The sequence below is a fragment of the Symphalangus syndactylus genome, chromosome 11, assembly GCF_028878055.3.
Source record: "Symphalangus syndactylus isolate Jambi chromosome 11, NHGRI_mSymSyn1-v2.1_pri, whole genome shotgun sequence".
Classification (NCBI taxonomy): Eukaryota; Metazoa; Chordata; class Mammalia; order Primates; family Hylobatidae; genus Symphalangus; species Symphalangus syndactylus.
In genome coordinates, this window is record NC_072433.2 from 115,087,018 (window position 1) to 115,111,848 (window position 24,831).

Genomic DNA, 24,831 nt, shown 5'->3' on the forward strand with positions numbered 1-24,831 from the left:
TTTTTCCCTCTCACCGTCTTTGAAAACAGAGATAATAAAATAGGCTGAAAAGTTGTCAAGTTCAAGTAAGACCATGTTTATGACAATTTTTTGAAAATTGCCTGGTTGCAGTTTTTACTTACAGCATTTTCAAACAGTTCTACCAACTCTGTGGCTCTTTCATCATGTTTCAAGTGTTCAGCAAACGATGGTGTTCCTCTCCATAAAGTTGAGTTTAAAAATACAAGGGCCAGGCGCGGTGGCTCATGCCTGTAATCCCAGCACTTGGAGAGGCGGAGGCGGGTGGATCACGAGGTCAGGAGATCAAGACCATCCTGGCTAACACGGTGAAACCCCGTCTCTACTAAAAATACAAAAAAATTAGCCTGGCGTGGTGGCGGGCGCCTGTAGTCCCAACTACTCAGGAGGCTGAGGCAGGAGAAGAATGGCGTGAACCGAGGAGGCGGAGTTTGCAGTGAGCCAAGATCGCGCCCCTGCACTACAGCTTGGGCGACAGAGCGAGACTCCGTCTCAAAAAAAAAACAAAACAAAAAACCCAACCAAACAAAAAATAAATAAAGTACATAAATAAAAACCAAGTGATTGGAGGACGCCATTCATTGATTTTACTTAGGACTTTGGGCATAATCTAGGTTTAAAAATTTTTGCTGCTAAGAAAGTGGGTACACAGTTATATTCCCTTACATTTTAGCGAAGAGAAACTAGACGTGCAGAGGAGTACCTTTCTGTTTCTATATAAGCAAAGGAATTTTGCACAACCCAAACACGCAGAAACCTCCTGGTAAGGACTCCATGGGTAGTTATTACCGGCATTGTATTCTGAGAGATGAGCTTCATTTCACTTTTGGAAACGCCTTAAATTAAAACTCGTCTTGAAACAACATGACGTTTCAACGAGGCTCTCTTCTCACCTTGGAACATCAGCTTTTAAAATAAAGGTGTCATCAGAAGTGTGTAGACACCCACTGCATCACAACTGGAATTAATCTCTGGCTATGCCAATCTAGGTCTGCATGGCAGGGTGAGTCTACCGCTCGAAAGCTGCACAGAGGAAATCCTCCCTCCACCAGCGGAGATTCGCGGCGGCGGGTCAGAGCCCAGAGCACACTAGGTTGGGGAACGCACCTCGCCCGCGGCTCCGGAAGCGGCTGCGGCCCCGACCGGAAAGCCCCCAGCATCGCCCGCAGGAATCTCGCCTGGCCTGTGGCTCCAGCCCGGCCTCGGGTACCACGCGCCTAGTGGGAAGCGGCACTGACGCCTGCAGCATCTCGCGAGATTTCGGGCTCAGCCCAAGTACTGCGAGTTCACCAAAGGGGGGGAAAAAAAAAGCCAGCGGGCGAGAGCCTCTGAAGCCGCGGCTGGGGCGCTGGGGTGGCAGCTGCCGAGGGAGCATCAGCTACCGGCGTGAGGCGAGGCCGGGCACGCGCGCCGTCCGCAGTCCCGTGGCCTGGGCTGCAAGTCCACTGACGCGCGGCCCCCGGGTGGAGAGAGGGGAGACGGCCTAGGAGCCCGCTCCTTTTCGCCGCAGAGCGCGGCGGGGGAGGGAGGTGAAGGCGTGGGAGGAAGGCGACGGAAGAGGAGGTAGCGGCGCGGAGATTCTCCCGGCGACATCACTGACGCGGAGCGCAGCCGCGCCTGCTCCCCGATCGCGCCGTTCGTGCTGCCCGCACTGCCCGAGGCCTGGTGCGGACTGGCTGGCCGCGATCCTCGCACGGGGCGCTTTCGCGTGGGGTAGCGCAGGAGCCACGGAGGGCCGGCTCGCTGAGGGAGCGTCACCCGCGCGCCGCTGCGGGACCGCGGGTGGGCGGGCTGAGGGGCGGAGGAGCCTCCGGCCCCGCCTCCCGCGTGCTGCTGCCTGAGCCGCCGCCGCCGCAGCCCCGCCGAGGCTTTAAACAGCGGGGCCCGCCCCACGCCCGCCACACTCGCGCGCTCGCTCGGCTGCCAGCGGTGTCTGTGGACGTCCAGGCTAGCGGCGGCCCGCGGGCGGCGGGGAGAAAGACTCCCTCACCTGGCCTTGCGGCTGTGGCCACCGCCGGCCAGGGGTGCGGAGGGCGTGCTGCTGGAGACGTCCGCCGGGCTCTGCAGTGCCGCCGGGTGTCGGGCAGCGATGGAGCCGCGGCCCACGGCGCCCTCCTCCGGCGCCCCGGGACTGGCCGGGGTCGGGGAGACGCCGCCAGCCGCTGCACTGGCCGCCGCCAGGGTGGAACTGCCCGGCACGGCTGTGCCCTCGGTGCCGGAGGATGCTGCGCCCGCGAGCCGGGACGGCGGCGGGGTCCGCGGTGAGGGCCCGGTGTCGGCCGGGGACGGGTTGGGCAGACCCTTGGGGCCCACCCCTAGCCAGAGCCGTTTCCAGGTGGACCTGGTTTCCGAGAACGCTGGGCGGGCCGCCGCTGCTGCTGCTGCTGCTGCTGCTGCTGCTGCTGCGGCAGCGGCGGCGGCGGCGGCGGCGGCTGGTGCTGGGGCGGGGGCCAAGCAGACCCCCGCGGACGGGGAAGCCAGTGGCGAGAGCGGGCCGGATAAAGGCAGCGAGGAAGCCAAGGGCCGCTTCCGCGTGAACTTCGTGGACCCAGCTGCCTCCTCGTCGGCTGAAGACAGCCTGTCGGATGCGGCCGGGGTCGGAGTCGACGGGCCCAACGTGAGCTTCCAGAACGGCGGGGACACGGTGCTGAGCGAGGGCAGCAGCCTGCACTCCGGCGGCGGCGGCAGTGGGCACCACCAGCACTACTATTATGATACCCACACCAACACCTACTACCTGCGCACCTTCGGCCACAACACCATGGACGCTGTGCCCAGAATCGATCACTACCGGCACACAGCCGCGCAGCTGGGCGAGAAGCTGCTCCGGCCTAGCCTGGCGGAGCTCCACGACGAGCTGGAAAAGGTGAGCTCGCCCTGCCCTCCCTTCTTCCCCAGCCCCTGGTGCATGCCGACCGCGGGATGTAGCTGCAGACTCTTCCCGAGTTGAGGTGGCGGGAGTAGTAGATATGCACGACTTGCTGACATCTCTGGATTCAGCTGTCAAGGGTAGAATTGCCGAGGAATGTAACTTAATCTCTCAAAAGTTTGTAGCGGGTTTGGCTAGTTACGTGATACTGGAGGGCTGCCTTTAACAACCTTCCCCATCCAGTTAGGTATCTCGTGTGCACTTTCTTTCCCACCCCTCTTAACAGTCACCACCCCTCTGAATGACAGTTGTGTTTGTGGGCCCTTGAGAAGAGAATGTGCAGTGAGGATCTCTCCGGGAGAGGTTGGAGAGCACCTACCATCTGTCGTTTTGAAAGATTGTGTTGTGTGGCTTATGTACGCCTATTAGGGATCCCAAGAGTGGGAATGTTACTGTTTGAAGGAAAATCTTAACAGGGTGTGTTTATGGTCTATGAGTTATTAAAGCTCAATTCTTGCAATCTTGAATATACAAAGGATCATAGAGATCTTGTCTTGGGACACGCTGTTTCTAATAATGGCATAACTCTTTTTTTTTTGCAATGAAAACGTTTTGGGAGAGGTGTATATTAAAAAAAAAGGGAGAGGGGAGAGTCTTTAAAGAAAGAAGGGAAACAGGAGAATTGGTTTTTCTGTAGAGGATGACCAGAAAGACCTTTGGGGTCTTTGCAATAAGCAGTTACACTTCGTAAACAGAAAACCGTCCCCATAAACTCATTGATTTTTGTAACTCTATTTTTTATGGTCACATAAGACTGTTATTTCTTCAGCGTTCAATATCATTGTTTTGAGATAACATTGATGCTTTTGAGATTTTGTTAATGTTTAACTTTTTTATGAGCTGGGATTACTTGAAGTCTTCCTTTACAAGTGTGTAATGACTACATTGATGGAATTTTAGAGGATAGTACCACATAGGTTGAAATGATCACAGTGTGGACAAGTTTAAATCCAGCGTGTGATTTCTTTTGGATATGATTATTTGATCTCATACAGTGATTTCATACAAGACTGTACTTGTCCCAGTGTTTGATAATGTAACATTCACACAGAGGTAATTACAGAGCTCTTACAGCTTATTGATTGTTTAAAACCCTGAGATCATTTAGCTTCAGATAATACTATTCTTGTTATTCCATTGGATATTTTGTCATAATCAGAAGCAAAACAATGTCTAAAACATTTTTTATTCATACTCCTGTAGTTTCTATCAAGTCTATTCCTTTTTCAAAACTCAAAAATCATTGTAGACAAAAGTAGATATGGAGCTGGCAATTTTCATTATCTTAGGACATTTTTACTAATGAAAATATTATACAGATATATTTTAGATTTATTTTACCAAAGCCAAGTATGTGAGCAGTAAAGTGATCTGTATTTACCCATAAGTTTTAGAAAGACATCCAATTGAAAGGTATATATCTTGAGTTTACATGTTTCCTAGGGAAGTTTTTGGTATTTTAAATTAAATTATCTCAATAACAAAGCACTTCAAGTTCTCCAAAACTTTAGATTTGTGTGTCTTTGTGTTTCTTGCTTGGCTTTTTGGTTCAAAGTGTCTAAAAAATAACACCTGTATTGTTAGTTGTACGGTAGTTGAAGAAATCACCCAACCTCTCAGCTTCAGCTTTTCAGGGCTATCATGAAGATTAGAAAAAAAGTGCAATAAAAATGACCATGTTCAGTGCCTGGAAAATAATCCCTAGTTGTTATTTCCCTCTTATATTGGCCTTTCAGAAGACTCTAGGATCTCAAATTTAGATTCTCTTAATTCTTACGTTATTAGATGATGTATATAAAATACTATATTCCGTTTCATTTATGCAACAGGTAGTTTAATTCTTTGTAGTTTACCTTCTGCCACTCATAATCTTTATGGCCACTGTTTTGTTGGCTTAACTAATAAGTACATGTTGAAGATAATTTTGCTTAGAATTTTAGCAGATGGATTAAAGAAATGGGTGTTAAGTAGTACAACTATGACTATACGTCACTGTCGAAAGAGGGGCAGTCAGGAGGGGTTGTAACAGATTGGCTGGATCCCCAGAAGTTGTCCCTTACTCTGTCTAAATTGACTTCCACCTCTCTAACGCCTTCTGTAATGCTTCTAGCCTTCAGTGAAATATAATATTTAGAATTTTTGTAACACCTAGCAGTCGATTGATTGGCATATACTCTACTTTGGTCTACTAAGTGCATAATTATCTACCATGGGACTAACTCTGTGTTGGGAACTATAGAAGAACAAAAGAAGTAAAATGCTTCAGAAACTTGTTAGGGAAAAGGACTGGATTGTCTTCCCTCCAGTTGAACTCCTTTCATTATCCATCACTGACTTTTTAAAAGTATTTTGTCTAGATGTCCAACTGTAGGGGAAAAGATAAATATCCTTGGTGCATCTTGCTATGTTATATAGCCATTCTAGGACCAGTAGGCATGAGTTCTCCATTTATTAGTTATTGGGGAAGGGGGTATCTTAGATGTTGACAACATGCTTGTGACACTGTGGGATTATGTGGTGATTAGCAAACCAGTTAATGCTTCTGCCTAGACAGACATTAACAAAATAGTTGGACAAATAACATAGTTAATAACTGTTTTTTAAGTATTATGAAAGAAAAGGATACTTGTAAAGATGTAATAGGACCTAATTTTAATTGGGTTTTGGGAAAGCGTTTTTTTGAGAAGTGTGACATTGAAGCTGAGACCTCAAGGGTAAGTTGATCATTGGGTGGAATGACAGTCCAGACCAAAGGGACAGCGCACATGAAGGTAATGGGGTGAGAAAGAGTGGTATATTAACATAACTAAAAGGAGATCACTGTTTTTCATTATAAATGTAGTGGGATGCTATTGAAGAATTTTGTGTGGGGTAGCCACATGGTCCATTTTGTTTTAACATCTTTAGGCTCTGGGTGGAGAAGGGATTGGCAGGGGCAAGAATGGAAGCAAAGAGACTCAAGTGATAACTGTGGTCTGGGTGAGAGATAGTAAAGGTTGGTGGCAGAAAGGATTGGATGTGGGAGTGAGAAAGAAGCTGACTTGTAGATTTTGAACTTGAGAAACTTAATAGATGTTGGTACTGTTGCTTGAGATGAGAAATATTGGAGGAGGAATAGATTTGGTGGTTGGGAGAAGTTTGTATTTGAGGCTATTCTGTTTCAGTAGCCTATAAAGACAAAGACAGCTTACTCCAAGAGTCATGGAGGAGGCTGTGTGTGTGTGTGTGTATAAATATATGTAAATATATATATATTTACATATAGAGATTTGGTTGCTTAAAGTCATGGACTAAATTACTTAGGGAGAGTGGTAGATAAGAGAACAGAAAATAGGGTCTGGCATTGGACTTGGAGATTGTTTAAACGTCTGTTAGAGATTGCGGAGCCATTAGCAAAGGAAATTAAGGAAGAGCTGCCATACTGTCAAATAGCCTGGAGAGCAGTGTTGGGGGAAGCGGAGAGAAAAGAGTTTTTAGAAAGGCAGAAACTCTTGAAAACTGATGCCAGGAATTGATTTAAAAATGTATATACGTACACACACAGAGTGAAAAATCAAAGTATGGATTTTTGTCCCTACAAGAAGAAATAAAAGGTGGAGGGTAACAAAGTATTTGATGGACATCTTCAACGTGTATGATGGAATGCAAGATTATCAAATGTGGAAAGTGGAGTGGTAGACAATCCATACTAGCTCCTACTGGATTTAAAGCATTATTAAAGTAGTTTTTTGTTTTTGTTTTTTTTTTGTGTGTGTGTATGTGTTTTACTATTTTGACTGCTAAACCATAATTTCTAATATTTTTGTTTTTAAAGGTAGCATTACCATTGCAGTTGTCCTTGGGCCAAGGCTTAGGATCCTTTTGCTGGTGGTATGTCAAGGGTTTCTATATGATGCCTATATTTTTGCCTTTCTCATTAACAAGGTGGAAAGGTCAAGGGAGCAACTATATTGTCTTTCATGTGTCACTTTGCTTGTTGGATTTTCATTAATTCCTAAGAAATAGGGCTTATACACATTTTACTCAAGATGCAATGAGCTAATAGAAACATAAGAAATTGGCCAGGTGCGGTGGCTCACTTCTGTAATCCCAGCACTTTGAGAGGTGGAGGCGGGTGGATCACCTGAGGTCAGAAGTTCGAGACCAGCCTTAACAATATGGTGAAACCCTGTCTCTACTAAAAATACAAAATTAGCCAGGTGTGGTGGTGCATGCCTGTAATCCCAGCTATTTGGGAGGCTGAGGCAGGAGAATCGCTTGAACCCAGGAGGTGGAGATTGCAGTGAGCCAAGATTGCGCCATTGCACTCCAGCCTGGGCAACAAGAGCAAAACTCTGTCTCCACAAAAAAAAAAAAAAAGAAAAGAAACACAAGAAATTGCTCAATAGCCACTTTTACAGAAAGTACAGCTGGAGGACAGGCATCGTGGTAGGAGCCTGTTGTCCCAGCTGCTTGGGAGGCTGAGGCAGGAGGATTGCTTGAGCCCAGGAGTTTGAGACTGTAGTGCACTGTGATTATGCCTGTGAACAGCCACTGCACTTCAACATGGGCAAAACAGCAAGACCCTGTCTAAAAAAAATAGTAGTACAGCTCGATTTGGACTTCACATCCAGGTTTTTCTGACTTTAATGCTAGGACATAGTAGCAGCATGTTCTTCTCTTTTTATCTTTTCTATCCCTTAGACCTGTTCTAAGATAACAAAGATGTTGAGGGGGACCCCTTGGGGATTACCACCAACATTTCTCTACCTTGAACTCCTGAGAGTTGAATGATTATATAACTGACAGAAATGAGGAGATGCGATGATGTAAATACCGATTATTATGACTTCTTCACTGGCATCTGTATAGGTGTTTATCTTCATACAGAGAATAGGGACTTAATATAAGATTTGTTCATGGAATGTACAAATCAGGTGAGCAGTTCCTGTCACTTAACAAGGACTTTAAGTAAAACACTAAATAATTACAGTATCTCCTCTAACCATGAGCTGCTTCTCTGAGTGGGCTGTGTTGATGCCTAGTCAAGAAATTTCACACACTATTAATCATTTCAGTGTATAGCTTTAGTCCTTGAAAGTCACCCTGGAGGAACAAGAATGTGTCTCACGAGGGTGAGGGGAAAAGTAGAGTAGTGTCCAGAACTGGGTAAAGGTGGGACCCTGATAAGAAATATTTACACATGACAAAGTCAAATTTGGCTGATTTCACAGTTTTGCCAGGGGCTTTACGCTGCTAAACCCATGCTACTTGCGATTGAAGTCAGGCTTACCCGTAATACTATATGCATTCACCCAAGGGTACACTGACTAAAGTAGTTCTACAATGCGGCAAACAGGTAAAATTGCAGCTACTGCTTTGTTAAATAGTAGAATTTAAGAAAACAGCTTTTAATTTTTAGCATAAAAATTTCCTGGGTAGAAGGAAAGATAAATTTCGGGATTTAAAATGTAGCAAAAAATCAGTACACTGCTAAATTGATATCTTCTCTATGTGTATTTATGTTCATACATTTTAAAATCCTGTGAGACTAGAATTTAAAGGACCAAAATAGAGTTTCTTGGTTCTTATGTGTGGAGTGTGTTTGCTTTCAATGATATTTCATTATATATTACATATAGATATTTGGGAAGTCTATAGTATAGTTCCATGCTGAAGTGAAATAAATGTGAACCTAGTTATTCAACAAATCCTTATTGGACATCAACAACAACACTGTTCCAAATGCTGGGGATATAGCAGTGAACAAAACGAAGTCATGGGGCTTTCATTCTAGCAGTAGGAGACAATAAACAAACAAAATTAAAGTAGGGCGAGGAAAATTTAAGGTGGCTAGATGATGGCTGGGTGGTGCTGTTTTAGCATTGTTAGGGAAGACCTCTGATATGTGAGCAGGCTGTAGAAAGGGGTGACCCCCATGCAGATACCAGGGAAAGAACACTCTAGGCAGAGGAACAACAGATACCAAGACCCTGAGATGGGAGTATGCTTGGTGTGATGGAGAGACAGGGAGGTCAGCAAGACCGAATTGATAAGGCAGTGTGATGAGGTCGGGGGTAGTGAGGACCAAATAGCGTAGAACCTTGCAGATCATGATAAAGACTTAGGATTTTACTCTGAGTGATTTAGGGGAAGGCATTGTAGGGTTTTGATCACAGATTTGACATCATCTGACTTATGTTTTCAAAATACCACTCTGCTGTGTAGAGAATATACCGTAAGGGGGCAAGAGTAGAATGCAGGAAACCAGTTAGAAGCCTACTGCAATGGTTCCATTAAGATGATAATGACTTTTACTAAGGTAGTAGTGATTGATACAATGAGAGGTGTTCAGATGCTGGATGTGTTTCAGAGGTAGAATTGTTGGGGTTTGCTGATGGTTTGGATGAGGGGATGTATGGACAGAGTAATACCAGGGTTTTCCCCCTATTTAGAATGGAGTTGATATTAATGGAGAAGTCTGTGGGAAGGGCAGGTTTGGGAGATGGACTCAAGATAGGGTTTCATTCTACAAATTAGTTCTCCAATGAGGCAAACAGGTAAAATTGCAGCTACTGGTTTGTTAAATAGTAGAACTTAAGAAAACAGCTCTTCATTTTTAGCATAAAAATGTGCTTTTGCTCTTCAGGTAAAACTATGAAAACTAGTACTCTTTCAAATACTGTACAGAGGGGTAGGGAACTAGTGGGTTGATTCCACAAAGTGAAAGCCCACTGAGGGTGAGCAACAAGGAAAATTACTTAAAATACTGAAGTTAAAAACATTAGTTGTGTCTCATTTAAACCATGAAAGCTACTATCAGCTGGGGCCCTCCTTTGTCTTTTTCCATTTTCACTAGGATTTCTACAAACACCAGCCTAAAGCTATTATGAAAAACTTGGAGCTGGTAGAGAACTTGGGGGTTTCTAATTGGAAGAAGGGGGAAAGCCAAAAAGAAAAAATAGCTTAGTGGAATGTTGACTCTCAGCAGAAGCTAATTATGTCTAGTACACTCGTAGTATCATTGGACTCAGAAATTTCTCTGCTTAATTTTTTAAAAAAATTCTGTGCTTTTTCTGAATAGTCACAAATTAGATATTCATCTAGGTTCAGAATTCTGGAAACCTGTGGGATAGTTCTTTGTTGGATACGTGTGAATTAGTTCTTCCATCAATTTAGTTTCAAACAGAATTTGATATGGTATGCTAGCCATTTTGGAGACTTTTGCAAGGGAGCGTAGGTGGTTTGGCAGGGCAGGCTTGAGTATTCCAGTGGGGAAAGACTTAGAGGACTCTAATCATTAGAGACCTGCCCTTCCCACAGACTTCTGCATTAATATCAACTCCATTCTAAATAGGTATTACTCTGTCCATACATCCCCATCCAAACTATCAGCAAATCCGAACAATTACACGTTTGAAACACATCCAGTATCTCAATACCTCTCATTGTATCAATCACTACCACTTTGGTAAAAGCCCGTTATCACCTTAATGGAACCATTGCAGTAGCCAAGATGAGAGGAAGGGGGGTGATTAAAACATTTAGCTGCAATTCAAGAATTGGGCTACAGGGCTGATGGTCTTGGAAAGAGGTAGGAAACTTCATAGAGCATGACTGGACTGAGGACTCCAGTCCCAAGTTTGGACTAGCACTTGTTGTGATTATGGCCTTTTACCATTTAAGGTCTTTATCAGTGCTGTCCGACAGAAATATAATATGAACTACATATATTGTTTAAAAAAGTAAAGAATCAGGCAAAATTAATTTATAATATACCATATTTTATTTGACACTGTCTAAAACATTCATTGCAGATATAATATTAAAACATTTATAATGAGATATCTCAATTTCTTTTTTTTGTACAAAGTTTGAAACCCCGTGTGTTTTTCATATACGGTACAGCACATCTCAATTCAGACAAACATTTCAATAGTGTTGAAGTAGTAGTTCCCTGTGACCTTTGGTTACTATATTGGACAGTGTAGATGTAAACAGTACTTTGCAGTTTGGTTCTGAGGTCCTGTGATTTTCATTTTTCTTCTTGGATATTTAACTGTTCCTGTCAATAGTTTACTTCCTTTAAAGAAATTTAAGTAGCTTCTGACAGAAAAAGCGGAATATTTTATTTAACTCTCATTCCTTTCCAGGTACAAGCTCTTTCCTTCCTTCCTCAGCCAGACTTGTTGAGAGTATTGTTGATAATTGCTGTCTTTCCTTCCTTACCTTTTACTCAAACTGCTGTAGTGTGGCTTCTATTTTGCATAAATAGTTCTTGTTAAAGTTACAAGTGACTGTTGTGGGGTGGGGGGAGGGGGGAGGGACAGCATTAGGAGATACACCTAAGGCTAAATGACGAATTAATGGGTGCAGGAAATCAACATGGCACATGGATACATATGTAACAAACCTGCACATTGTGCACATGTACCCTAAAACCCTAAAGTATAATAAAAAAAAAAAAAAAAAAAAAAAAAAAGTTACAAGTGATCTCCATTCTTGTCACAAATTTCAGGAAGTTTTTTTTTTTTTTTTTTTTAGCAGTGTTGAGCTTTCAAGCAGCATTTGGTGTTCTTTTGAAGTGTTTTGGTCACTTCCTTGGCTTATTAGTTTTCCTTCTGCCTTTCTGGCTCTTTCAGCCTTGCATCCTTTGCAGTCACCTCCTTCTCTAACCTGAACATCCTCAAGGCCTTATTTGGACTTTCCTTCTTCTTTGTTCCTCTTTTTTCTCTCCTTATGCTACATCATCTGTAGTCCAATGACTCCCGAAATTTCGTCTTCTACCCACACTCCTCTGAGTTCTGGGTATCCAATGCTTGCTTGACATTTTTGTTTTATGTCTCAAAGATAACTCAAGCTCACAAACTTAGTATTTCCTCCCATTCCCTCCAGAAACAAAAGAATCCAGGCCCTCTGCCAGTGTGTGCTATATCTCTCGGAATGGTACCACTGTTCATCATACTGCAAAAGTGAGAAACCTATGAGTCATCCTTGACACTTTTCTCTCATTCCCCCATCCAATCACTGAGTTCTGTCAACTTGAATTTCTAAATATTCTTTTCATCTAAGCTGCTACCATCCTATTAGGTTGGTATGAAAGTAATTGCATTTTTTGACATTGAAAGTAATGCCAAAAACCGCAATGACTTTTGCACCAACAAAGCTGCAGCAATAGCCTTGTAACTGGGCTTCTCATATTCACTGTGCTTTCCCATCACTATTGTGCCCAAAACAAAACTGATCATTGTTGCCCAATGCTCCCTGCATTGTCTATCTCTGGTTTGCCTCTTCTTCAGTGTTTCACTTACTCAGTGGCACAATAATTCGTTGGTCATGTGGCCTTTGTACATGGTACTCTCCATGGACTCTTCGTCTCCCTTCCACCATGCCATACACCCACTGTTAACTTTCAGTTTAAGATTTCACTTCAGTCCTTATTTCTTTTGAGAGGAGGCCTTCATCCTCTAGTCTAGAACAAACTCATTTTCCCTTAATGGCTTTAGTTAGTGGTAGTATATCTATTAACATGGTTGCTTGAGTCAACTTAAGCTAACTTCAAGCTCCATGAGAAGCTGACTTTGTGATTGATCACCATTATGTCCTTTGGTATCTAGTATAGGCTTGACACAGTAGACCCTCAATCGATACATATTGAATAATAGGCCTAATTCTTTACATATTAATGTGGTACAAAAGAATCTTACCTACCTTATATTTGTTGTCTAGATTCTCTAAAGAATGTTTGGCAGAGAAATTGCCCTGTTTTGCATATGTGGCGTTTAAGACCCAAAATAACTAAATGACCTGTCCAAAATCATAGACATGCAGAGCTAGCACTGGAAATTGGGGCAGGCATTGCTGAGTCTCAGTTGGCATTCATTTCAATATCCTACAGTTTAATACTGCATAAGCTGTTGTTATTTTGGTGACTTTTTTTTTTCTTTTTTAAATACTCATGACAAATGTTTTTGTACCCATTGAATATAAAATAGAAAAGATTCAGGCTCCAGAGTTCTAGTGTATGGATGTATCTCTTCCTAGTATAAAAATGTTCAAAAAATTAAGAATAAGAAAGTTTCTTATACATGGAATCTTAGTTTTTTGTATTTCCTCTGCCATCCCCTGTCCATATCTTCCAAAAGTATGATATAAATTTTTAAATGTAATATGGGTTGTACTTTCCAGTAACTAGTAACTTGTGGCTGTTAAATTAACATTGTGTTAAAAATTCAGTTCTTCAGTTACTTGAGTCACATTTTAAGTACTTAATAACCACATTTGGCTAGTTGTTATCATTGGACAATTGAGATAAAGATTTCCATCATCACAGAAAGATAGATAGTGCTGTCAAGGGAGGTGATATCTAAAATAACTCTTTTCCTTCCTTCATTCTTTGTTTTCTTAACTCCTTTTCTTCCACATTAGTCACCACTAGTTTAAAGTCATTAGAGAGTCTAATGTTATTCTAATTTTGCATAGGATCTTTCCTTAAATAAAGGTGTCTGGAACATTAGGTTCTCAATGAAGTGTTTTAATCAATGGAATCTGTTTTCTTTGTGAGAGTGGAGATTTGGGTCTTTAAAGGCCTGTGAATAATTTAATATTGTATTGTTGGAAATGTTAGTTTCCAAAGCATTCTAAAGTTACATATCTGCATTTGGTCTTCAGTCGTTGAAATAGGTGGGCTTTTTAGAAGGTCCTGGAGTAACAGTCTCATTTTGCAAGGCTGTGGTTTGTCTTCAAGATAATACCTGGTAGGGCAGAATCTTTTTGAAACCAGGTCTTGGTATTCCTGTTTTTTTCTTTTGGACCAGTGATTCCAAAATTTCTAAAAGAACCATCTGGGGAAAAATGGCTGTTTCCCCTTTCCCGAAGAATATGTGCAGTGTTTTGTTTTTATAAACAGGCAAAGTATGTTTTATTCAACCTCTTAGAGCAAGTTTCACCAACGTACAGCTTGCGGGCTACATGTGGCCCAGGACAGCTTTGAATGTGGCCCAACACAAATTTGTAAACTTTCTTAAAACATTATGAAATTTTTTTTGCAATTAAAAAAAAAACTCATAAGCTATTATTAATGTTAGTGTATTTTATGTGTGGCCTAAGACAATTCTTCCAGTATGGCCAAGGGAAGTCAAAAGATTGGATACTCCTGTCTTAGAGTATTTGTGGTTTTTAGAGTTTTCCTGGTGATTCTTAGAGAGCCTGGTTTGAGAATTGGTGACCTAGACCATGTTGAGTCTTTGATTACCATTTTGAGAGTAGTACAGAGTCATTTGTTTTCATTGATGTGCTGATTGTCAATTTTGAAGTACCCTGATATTGACAAGTACTATCTATCAAAGTTCTGGCTCTAACTGTTAGGTAACTGTATACTGAATTAAATTAAGTTGTCAATTATTAAACTTCTGATATGTTTCAGGAGTTTTCTGTAGCCTGGGCACAACAACCTTGCAAGCTAGGTAGTTGACAGATGGACAGACTCAGAAGCTAGTATCAACTTGTAAGTGGTAAACACTGGATATTAGGGAAGGTAATAGATATTAATACCTAATTATTTAGTAGCAGACACTGGATATTAGGAAAGATGAGATATTAGGAAAAACATCTATGTTTTCACTCATTAAGTATGAACAAAACATGGTATGTTGCTATTAAGAGTCCTATTCAAATGCTATAGGAATATCAGACATACAAGTACTAAGTGATAAGTTTGAATCCTGATAAGTTATTGCAGAATAGTTGGGTCTAGATATTAACCTCTTTTTTATAAAACCTAATGGTTTCGGGCATAACTTATCAGACTTGATACTTTAGAAACTAATGTTATGGCAAATAACTCTTGATTCTATTGGAAGATTTTTTTCTTTGAAAATTAAAACGTGAATTTGCTTTTTGTTTATTTAATCGCTAATTTGAATCTCATTATTTTAGTTTAAAATAAAACTGTCATGAGAATTGTGTACTCAGAGCATTTGCAAATAAGTATTTTAAAAGAGAAATGGTTTCTGGCAAAGCTGGTCAGGACATAGCCTCAGTACTAACTTAACTATAAATTTCTAGAGATTTGCCTAAGATTGAGTTTAGAGAAAATATTATACTGCCTCTCCTGTATCAATCCCAATTATCAGGCAGATTTGCTGATCAGAAACAAATTTAAGAAAGGTAATTAAGCAAAATAACAGCAATAACAACAAATAGGCATTCATAATAAACGGCTTTGTGATATCTTGCAGAAACAGAAGATAAGAACATCATGAAAAGCAGAAACAAAGTTCTCAGAAAATAGCAGTCTGTAATAAGCCTGTAGAGTAGATATAAGGACAGGACCTGAATTTCGATCATTACAACATCTTCATCTAGCATAATGCTAAGGAAATTAACAATGTTTTAAATTTCAATACAAAAAAGAGTCAGTGAACTATACAATTTTGGAAGATTTCAGTCTCAAGCCTTCCTAGAATATTAGATTTTAAGAGTCTGAGGATTAACCTTTTTCAAAACCAACACTTTAAAATTTTATTCAAAGAGTTTCATTGTACTTTGCTTATTTCAAATGTTTATTGTTTCATGAGGAAGAGAAAATAGTATAGAAAGTTTGAGAAATAGGGAAGGTAACTTAAATATCTCAAATCCTTAACCTTTTTGCATTTGTGTACATTTTTAAACTAACATTTTATGTCCTACTTTCTCTATCTAGCATTAAGTAACGTTAGTAAATAATCAGTTTCCTATGCCACCTATAGAATATTCATATAATTATAATACTTTAAAGTATATGTACCATAACTTGCCATTTCATGCTCTTTGTATACTTTTTAGTCCGTTTACATTTATTGTGATTTGGTTGTAATTAGGCCTGACATCGTGTTGTTTTCTATTACCTGTTTTTTGTTTCTCAAATTCTTCTTTCCTGCCATTTTTTGTGCTAAGATTTTTTAGCATTTCATTTAATTCTTCTATTGAATTTCTAGTTATATATCTTTGCATTATTTTTTAGTGGTTACTTTGAATATTGAATTTCTTCGGCTGAAATATAGGAATTTTAAAACACAGTACTTTCTCTTTCCTTAGTGCTCTTGTCATCTAGATGATAAACATGTTGTACTTGTTGCTTTCAACAGTTACATGGCTTTAAAACACAGAGAAAAGAAAAATATGTATGGTTTTTAAATGTTTTCATTTATATTCATTCTTTTTTATTTATCAGACTGCTTCCCTTCCTTGGGCACTTCTTGTAATGGAGGTCAGTTGGCAACAAGTTGTCTTAGTTTTTTTTTATCTAAACATGTCTTTATTTTACTGGAGTTTTAAAGGATAGTTTTGCTGGATATAGAATTCTTAGTTGACAGCTTTCTTCTTTCAGCCTTTTCAGTATGCCATTTCAATGTCTTCTGGCCTTTGGTGTTTCTGGTAAGAAGTCAGCCAACTTTGTAAGATGTTATTTTTCTCATTGCTTTCCAGATTTTCTCTTTACCTTTGGCTTTCAGCAGTTTGTGCTTCAAGAGTTTCTCTATTTGTGTTTCCTTTGTCAGTTTGTTAATTTTCTTGAATCTGTACGTTGATGTTTTTCACTTTTCCTTCTTCTGCTGTTTCCATTCTGCTATTAAGTCCACCTAGTGAATTTTTCATTTCAAATTTTTTTTCATGAATTTCTTTAAAAATTTATTCCAGGTCTAGAATTTCTAACTTTTAAAATATAGTTTTCATTTCTCTATTAGATTCCATCTCTGTTACTCATTGATATATTTACCTTTGCTTTTGTTTAACATATTTATTACAGCTATTTTTGGAGTCTTTGTCTCCTGAATTTAACATGTGGGCCACATGGAGGTAATTTCTAATGACTGCTTGTTTTTTTGTTTTTTTGTTTTTTTTCTTGAGTGTGTGTTACATTTTCCTGTTTATTTGGATGTCTAGCAGTTTTTTGTATGGAAACTGGCCATGCAGATACTACGGGTTTTGGGGTTGGTTTTTAAAAATATTCTTCTGAAAATTATTGTTGTTGGGTTTTTTGTTGTTGTTGTTCTAAAAGGCACTTTTTATCCAGGCTCAAACTGCAGACTTTCCACCCCCATCCACTCCTCTCCCCATACAGTAGCTGATATCTCTGTTCTGTATTTTATGGTTTCTAGCTACTTATTTTTAGGTTGGCCCCTGGGGAGTCTTCCCTACATTTGTGTAATTTGGTGGCCAGCAGAGATTCAGGGGCTTACCCTTGCCATCATTCTACTTTTTCTAAAGATTTTCACTTAATTTCCAATTCCTCTGTTGACTTTGGGCTCTATTTCCTGATATTTGAAGTTATTAGGGCTTTACTCTCAGCCATTTAAGCTATCCACAGTTGAGAAAGGCTGTCAGTTAAAAAGCAGCAAAGTCAGGGATCTGACAATACTACGTCTATCATGAGTATTTTCTTTCCTGTCTTTGCTTCTTTTTCATTTACTCTGGTTTCTTTTCCATGCACATACAGTCATAAGTTGCTTGACAACTGGGATACTTTAGAGAAATACATTATTAGCTGATTTTGTCATTTTGCATAATGATACAAACCTAGAGAGCATATTCCACTAAACACCTAGGCTAGATGGTATAGCCTGTTGCTTCTAGGCTACAAATCTGTACAGCATGTTACTGTACGTGGTTGGAACATAATGGTAAGTATTTACATATTCACACATAGAAACCTGAACAGTAAAAATACAATGTAAAACATAAAATGGTACACCTGTGTAGGATACTTATTATTGAATGGAGCTTGCAGGACTAGAAGTTACTCTGAGTGAATGGTGAGTGAATGTGAAGGCCTAACACATTACTGTACACTACTATAGACTTACAAAAACTATAAACTTAGGCTACATTAAATTTATTTAAAAAATATTTTTCAATAATAAATTAACCTCAGCTTGTTTTAACTTTTTGTAAACTTTTAGAGTGTTTAAAACTTTTTGACGCTTTTGTAATAACATTTGGCTTAAAACAGACATATGGTACAAGTGTACAAGAGTATTTTCTTTGTATCCTTGTTCTATAAACCTTTTACTATTTTTTAAAAGTTTAGGTTTTTTTCTTTTAAATATCTTTTTTTGTTGTTGTTAAAAAGGAAGACACAAGCACACACATTAACCTAAGCCTATAAAGGTTCAAGATCATCCATATCACTGTCTTTCACCCCCATACCTTGTCCCACTAGAAGGTCTTCAAGGACTATAACACATGGAGCTGTCATTTCCTATAATAACAGTATATATTCCTTCTTCTGGAATACCTTCTGAAGGATCTGCCTGAGGCTGTTTTAGAGTTATTATTTTTTTAAGTAAGTAGAAGTAAGCTGTAAAACAATAATAACAATTGTAAGTACATAAACCGGTAACATATTTATTATTGTTTTTTTTTTTTTTGAGATGGAGTCTTGCTCTGTCGCCCAGGCTGGAGTGCAGTGGCGCAATCTCGGCTCACTGCAAGCTCCGCCTCCCGGGTTCACGCCATTCTCCTGCCTCAGCCTCTCCGAGTAGCTGGGACTACAGGCGCCCGCCACCACGCCCGGCTAATTTTTTGTATTTTTAGTAGAGACGGGGTTTCACCGTGGTCTCGATCTCCTGACCTTGTGATCCGCCCACCTCGGCCTCCCAAAGTGCTGGGATTACAAGCGTGAGCCACCGCGCCCGGCCTTATATTTATTATTGTTATCAAGTGTTATATGCTGTGAATAATTATATCCACTATACTTTTATATTACCGTCAGCTTAGTAGGTTTGTTTACTCCAGCATCACCACAAACTCATGAGAAATGCATCGCACTATGCTCTTACAATGGCTACCACGTGAGTAGGAGAGGAATGTTTTAGCTCCATTATAATCTTATGAGACTATTGTATATGCAGTTCATTGCTGACAGAAACATCATTATGTAGCACTCGAGGGATTTAACTCTTAACATTTCTCCTTAATAGTTTGTGGGACATCTAGGAAAAGGACTTCACCTCTGACCCTCAGTTTCCTTATATGAAAAATGGGAAAGGTGATAGAGCTAGATAGAGTATCCCTAATCTGAAATGCTCCAAAATCTAAAACTTTTTGAGTGCTGACATGGTGCTCAAAGGAACTGCACGTTGGAGCATTTTGGATTAGGGATGCTGAACTCTAGTAGGTATAATGCAAATATTCCAAAATCTGAAAATATCTGAAATATGAAACACTTCTGGTCCCATGCATTTTGGACAAGGGATACTTAACCAATATTCACAGTGAGAAGTATCAAATTCCTGTGAGAAATACATGAAAAATCAAGTGTATCTTACGTATCCAGGTGTATACTAAAATGTAGTTTTTAATTACATGGTTCTTGATACATACTGCTTTTCCAGTGTTTTACCCATTTATGATGCTACTAGACATATACTTCTCTATCTTCTTACCAAGTTTTGGTTCATCTTTAAAATAATTTGAAATAGAAATTGCACAGTTACTAATTGATACTGGAAGGTGTAAGTTTTCTGGTACTTGAATTAAAATGTTTTCAAGCTTTTAGTTTATTGACATTAGCAAGTTGTGTGGGATTTGAAGCAATGCTATTTCTAATGCATGCTGTTGTAACTCAGTCTTGAATGGTTAGTAAAGAACATGATGGGCTAGGTAGAGGACTGAATTCTTTGTAATCAGCAGTTCTGACTTGGTTCATTGTAAAGTCACATGGTCACACCATCCACTTTTATCTGTGGCACTTGAGTTTTGAGCTTTGCATTAATACCACTGGATATTAATAGAGCATTGTTAACCAGAGCAGATTGGATTCCTGTAAAACAATACTTTGTTTTGAAAGAGTAGTCTGTATGGGGAGCATTACACTGAATACACCAATCACCGACAGCACGGATAGGAAATGTTGGTAGCTTTAGGATGATATAATTGGCCAGTACTTGATTAAAAAAAAATGTTAGAACAATTGTTAGAATAAAACCAGCCACTTTGGGGTCAAAATTTGCATATGTATGCACATATTTTTAGTTGCAAAATCACCTATGATTCATGATAGTAATTTAACACTTTGACTTATCTTAGTATTAAGCAGATGCTGTTAAACCATATAAGAAATTTTGATCTTTAACGTATCTAAAAACATTTTAATTCAGAAGTTTGTAGGGTGTAAATAAATAGCATTTTTAGGTGGACTTTAACATTTTTGAAATATAATTTTGGGTTTATTTAAATTAACAATAAGCTACTTGTCAAGAAAGTAATACATTTTTGTATGTTAACAGTGCCCTAAAATAAAGATCCCCACTCTGCTGGCCGTCATTAACTATTATTTAATTTGCTGAAATAATGCTGTGCCCAGAAGTTTTGTTTCTGTTCCCAGACTAGGCAGTCTCATATTAACCCTAGGCATTCCTTTTGTAAAGTGTGTATCAGTGCCACTAAAGCAAATAGGAAAGAGTTTATGATTTATTAAATTGTTAGTGTCGGAGAAGTTGTGAAACATTTCTAGTACTGTGAACATTGGTCATTAAAGCCACATTCTTGTGCTATACTATGTTGGCTTGGCAGATGGTGTGGGTGATAAATCCTTTAACACCACCATGTGGAATGGTGATTTCATATTTGTATGCAAAAGTCCTTTTTTTAGTCTTTTAGAGGTAATTTTAAACTCTGCCAATATCAAATTATAAGAAGCTACGTAGTAGAGTCTAGATTAGTAATGTTGTACAGTATTTATTTTTATGTATTTTTTTCAACATCCAGTTTTAAGCTCACAGTATGGGCAGTTGCAATAGTAGATCACTTATTTGTTTATAATAACAGCTTAAATTTATTGAGCTCTTACTCTATTAATGTCAGGCAGTGTACTAAACATTTAACACATTTTCTCATTTAATGTTTTTAAAGTATTTTTTATTGTGGAATCTAAAAAGAACATAAAATATAAATGTATAACATTAGTTATCAAGTGAACATCTGTGTAATCACCACCCAGATCAAGAAATAGAATGTTGCTGGCACCCTAGAAATTCTCTGTGCACCCCCTTCTAATTCCTCCACAAAATAGCCACTACCCTGACTTTACGGTGATCACTTCTTTGGGTATTGGTCTTATTTTTTATAATGATTTTTGTCACCTTTATGTATTCCTGAAGACTATTAGTCTAGTTTTTCCTGCTTTAAAAATGGATGTAAATGGAATCGTATAGCATATTTTCAATCTGACATCTTTTGTTCACTCTTAGTTTGTGACACTCATTTATACTGTGTCTTTCTGTAACTCAATCTTTTTTTTTTTTGAGATAGTCTCAATCTGTTACCCAGGCTGGAGTGCAGTGGTGTGATCACAGCTCAGTGCAGCCTCAACCTCCTGGGCTCAAGTTATCCTCTGGCCTCAGCCTCCCAAGTAGCTGGGACTACAGGCACGTGCCACCATGCCTGGCTAACTTTTTTTTTTGGTATTATTTATTGAAATGGGGTTTCACCTTGTTGCCCAAGCTGGTATTGAACTCCTGAGCTCAAGCGATCCACCGGCCTTGGCCTCCCAAAGTGCTGGGATTACAGGCATGAGCCACTGTGCCCACCCCTTCATTTATTCATTTCAGTTGCTATTTTCTTCGATTGTATGATATACTACAATTTCTTTATTCTGCAATTAAGGATGTTTGTGGTGTTTCTAGTTTTTGGCAATTTTAAACAGTGCTGATATGAACGTTTTTATACAAATATCTTGCTTCATAGAAGTATCGTATATCTGTAAGGATATGCTGAGGAGTAGAATTGCTGGGATAAAGGTGTGCGTTTTTTCAACTTGAAAATAATGCCCAAACTTTTCTTTCAGAATTGTTTTAACAGTTCATATTCTCACCAGGATCATATGAGAGTTTTTGAGTTCTGTACAATTATTGTATTTTCTCACTTCGTCTTCTCAGACAGTATGGAGTGGATAATATCCCCATTTCACCTGTGTTGGAACTGAGGACCCAGAGGGATTAAATAACTTGCCAAAGCACACATTACTAGTGAGTAGCAGAGCTGGGATTTGAGCCTATCTCTGACTTGAGAACAGACACTCATTTCGCTCTACTATTTCAGGACATTATTTGGAAAACAGATTCCTCATGAAAGCTCAATATTCATTTACCATATCTTTGATAAAAATGACAGGAAAGGTCTGTGCTGTTGCGGACCTTGCATTTTAATACTTACTGAGGGAATGCATAGATTACAAAACACCAAGTAAATAAAAAAGATAATTACAGAGTATGATATGTGTCATGAAAGAAATAAACGGGACTAAGAAGAAACAATATGTTAGGTGTTTTGGGAAGAAGAAGGCTGCATTTAAACCAAGACCTAAAGGATGAGAAAGAGCCAGCCATCTTCAAAGTGCATTTAACAAGCAGAGGGAAAGGCAAGCCAAAAGTCCCTCAGGAGAAAATACTTTAAAACCAGTATTTCAGCAAAAGACCATTATATCAAATTAAACATTTTAGTTAGAACCCTCAATTATCTAACTTAAAGGATAAGAGTTTGGGGTATTATAAAATTCAAGGAAAATTAAATGGGAAAGTGGTCTATGGAAAAAAATAGAAATGTCACTTCTATAACAGTTAGACTAATATTTGCCTTTTCTTTAATCATGTCAAAATGTACTATGTGTGATAACAACATATTTATGACAGATCGAAAGAATTCCTTGGGATAACTATTTTTCAAGGCTTCCTGGAAAAGGCATGGATGTACGGAAACCCAGGGGTTGTAGTGGGAAAGTATCTAACGGAAGAAAGAACCTAGTTTGACCTGGAACATTGATTAAAAGGAAATGCTATCTCGAGCAGCTAATGAGGATTTTTTAATTGGAAAAAAATCCTAGATAATGTAGAAACCGAATGATTGGCCTATTTTACCAACAGCCTCCAAATAAACTTCCAAAGTTAAATAACACAAAACTCTATCTAGTACACAATTTCATACTTAAAACATTTGAATCGGGTGTAGTGGCTTATACCTGTAATCCCAGCACTTTGGGAGGCCCAGGTGGGCGGATCACTTGAGGTCAGGAAAGTTAGAGACCAGCCAGGCCAACATGGTGAAACCTGTCTGTAGTAAAAATACAAAATTAACCAGACGTGGTGGCAGGCACCTGTAATCCCAGCTACGTAGGAGGCTGAGGCAGGAGAATCACTTGAACCCGGGAGGCAGAGGTTGCAGTGAGCCAAGATCGTGCCATTGCACTCTAGCCTGGGCGACAGAGCAAGACTCCATCTCAAAAAAAAAGAAAAAATTATATATATATATAATAGGTATGCTTTCTCAGATAGATTTTCTGGACACTATAGCAATTCTTCTTTAAAGGTAGTCTGGTACAGCTATTTGTAACAATCCTTTATAGCAGTTTCATAGATGCTGTATACCCTGGGAGGTATTTCTACAAAGTACAGAATTTTAAAAATCTCCTCTGGAGCCGTAAGTGCAGAACTTCTGCTGTCCTTTTTATGAGGATCATGTTAGAACCCTTAGCTTCTGTAGATTTGGGAACAAAGGAATGAGGGAAATAGATACCTAAAAATAGTTATCTGAAATAATTTACCTTGACTCATTATAATATGTGGAATTCTATCATTTGGAAAATGGTTAAGTGTTTTCACTGAAACCATCATGAATTTATAACTAGATCCAAAAAGAAAAATTTCCCTCTCCATTTTGACAGAAGTCACTGTTTATAGTATATTGACAAGTTCCTTTTATCTTTTGGTGAGGATCAGAATAGTAAATGTAATGAAACATCCTGAGTGGTAAGATAAGTATTTTATATCCAGGGCTGAAACTCACAAAAGAGGACTGAACCTAAGCCATCACTTATGATTTAACACATATACACGATGTTTAGAGCTATGAGTCTGGTACGATAACCATAGAAAATACGCGACGAGCAGGGGAGAGGGGTATAAGACCAAGTGCTAAACGAACTCCTACCACTTAATTGCTGGGTAGAAGAGTGTATTGTTTCAAGAAAGGGAGTGGCTGACAGTATCAGATGGTACTGTAGGAGTTCAGTGAGACAGGGACTGAAAAATGTACATTAGATTTAGCAGCCGAGAAGTCATTGGATGTCTTAATAAAATGATTTTGGTGTTGTGGTGAGGGGAAGCCAGGTTGGCTTGCATTTAAGAACGTGCTGCACTGTTAGAAACTTTGGCCAGAGTCAGAGTGCAGTAAAAAGTTAACTCTGGTTAAAGGAGAGGGAATGATCAAGTTGAGGTGGAAATTTGAATATACTAGAGAAAGAAGAGATCATCCATAGTGTAAAAATTATCCTTTTCTCTACATCCTGCAAAGAAGTAATGATCATGGAGACCAGAGTTTCAATCTTTTTTGTGTATTTTGTACATACTCAGAAAAGTGTTCCGCTCCCTATGTTTTCTGTTTTTATTTTCATCTGTTTGCATAGCTTCTTCACCTAGTAGCTTTTTATCCCTGGCCCCTCTCTTAGGTTCCAGTCACACGTTTTTTAACTGCTGGATAGGACTCTAATTGTCCCATAGCTCCTCAGATTCAACATGTCCAACTGAATCTTTTCCTTTTTGATTACTGAGGGCCTAAATATCTGGATCTTCCATTCTTTCCTTTATCTCTTCCTTTCTTCCCCCTTTTTTCTCTGTCCACCAGTCCCTGCTGGGAAACTTCAAGTCATAATGCTACTTTTTGAAAGATTATTTTCTGGAATAGTACTAAATTTGGTCAGCTTCATTTAATAAAACATTACCCATAAAATATTTATGTTGCCAATTTCTACTTTTTATCCATTACTGTGGAATATACAGTAAAAACCAAAAATCTATCATTTCTGTGAAAATGGCAGGTAGAGTGAAGATTTTTATTTATGTACTTTTGTATCAGCATAATTTATAGTTCAT

The 24,831-nt window shown here is 39.4% G+C and overlaps 2 protein-coding genes across 21 annotated transcripts in view; one reads left to right on the top strand and one right to left on the bottom strand.

Moving 5' to 3' along the window:
* The window catches only part of LOC129493261 (uncharacterized), a 147,155-nt gene extending 145,412 nt beyond the window's left edge, over nt 1–1,743 (bottom strand). For 5 of the 19 annotated variants that reach the window (XR_010114505.1, XR_010114504.1, XR_010114510.1 and 2 more), the window contains exon 1: nt 1,126–1,725. Coding sequence is in view for 1 of the 19 variants with exons in the window: in XM_063612990.1 (XP_063469060.1) it covers nt 1,126–1,393 (268 nt within the window). In the remaining 18 variants the exon portion in view is untranslated. Of the gene's footprint in view, nt 1–122; nt 344–911 lie in introns of those variants that run through there. The other 14 variants (XR_008661092.2, XR_010114508.1, XR_010114509.1 and 11 more) reach the window with 13 other exon arrangements.
* A 160-nt stretch (nt 1,744–1,903) lies between these two features.
* SLC12A2 (solute carrier family 12 member 2) overlaps nt 1,904–24,831 on the top strand; it is a 108,294-nt gene continuing 85,366 nt past the window's right edge. The window contains exon 1 of one of the 2 annotated variants that reach the window (XM_055299204.2): nt 1,904–2,884. In XM_055299204.2, coding sequence (XP_055155179.1) covers nt 2,108–2,884 — 777 coding nt within the window. In that variant the 5' untranslated portion in view covers nt 1,904–2,107. The remainder of the gene's footprint in view (nt 2,885–24,831) is intronic. The other variant, XM_055299205.2, reaches the window with a different exon arrangement.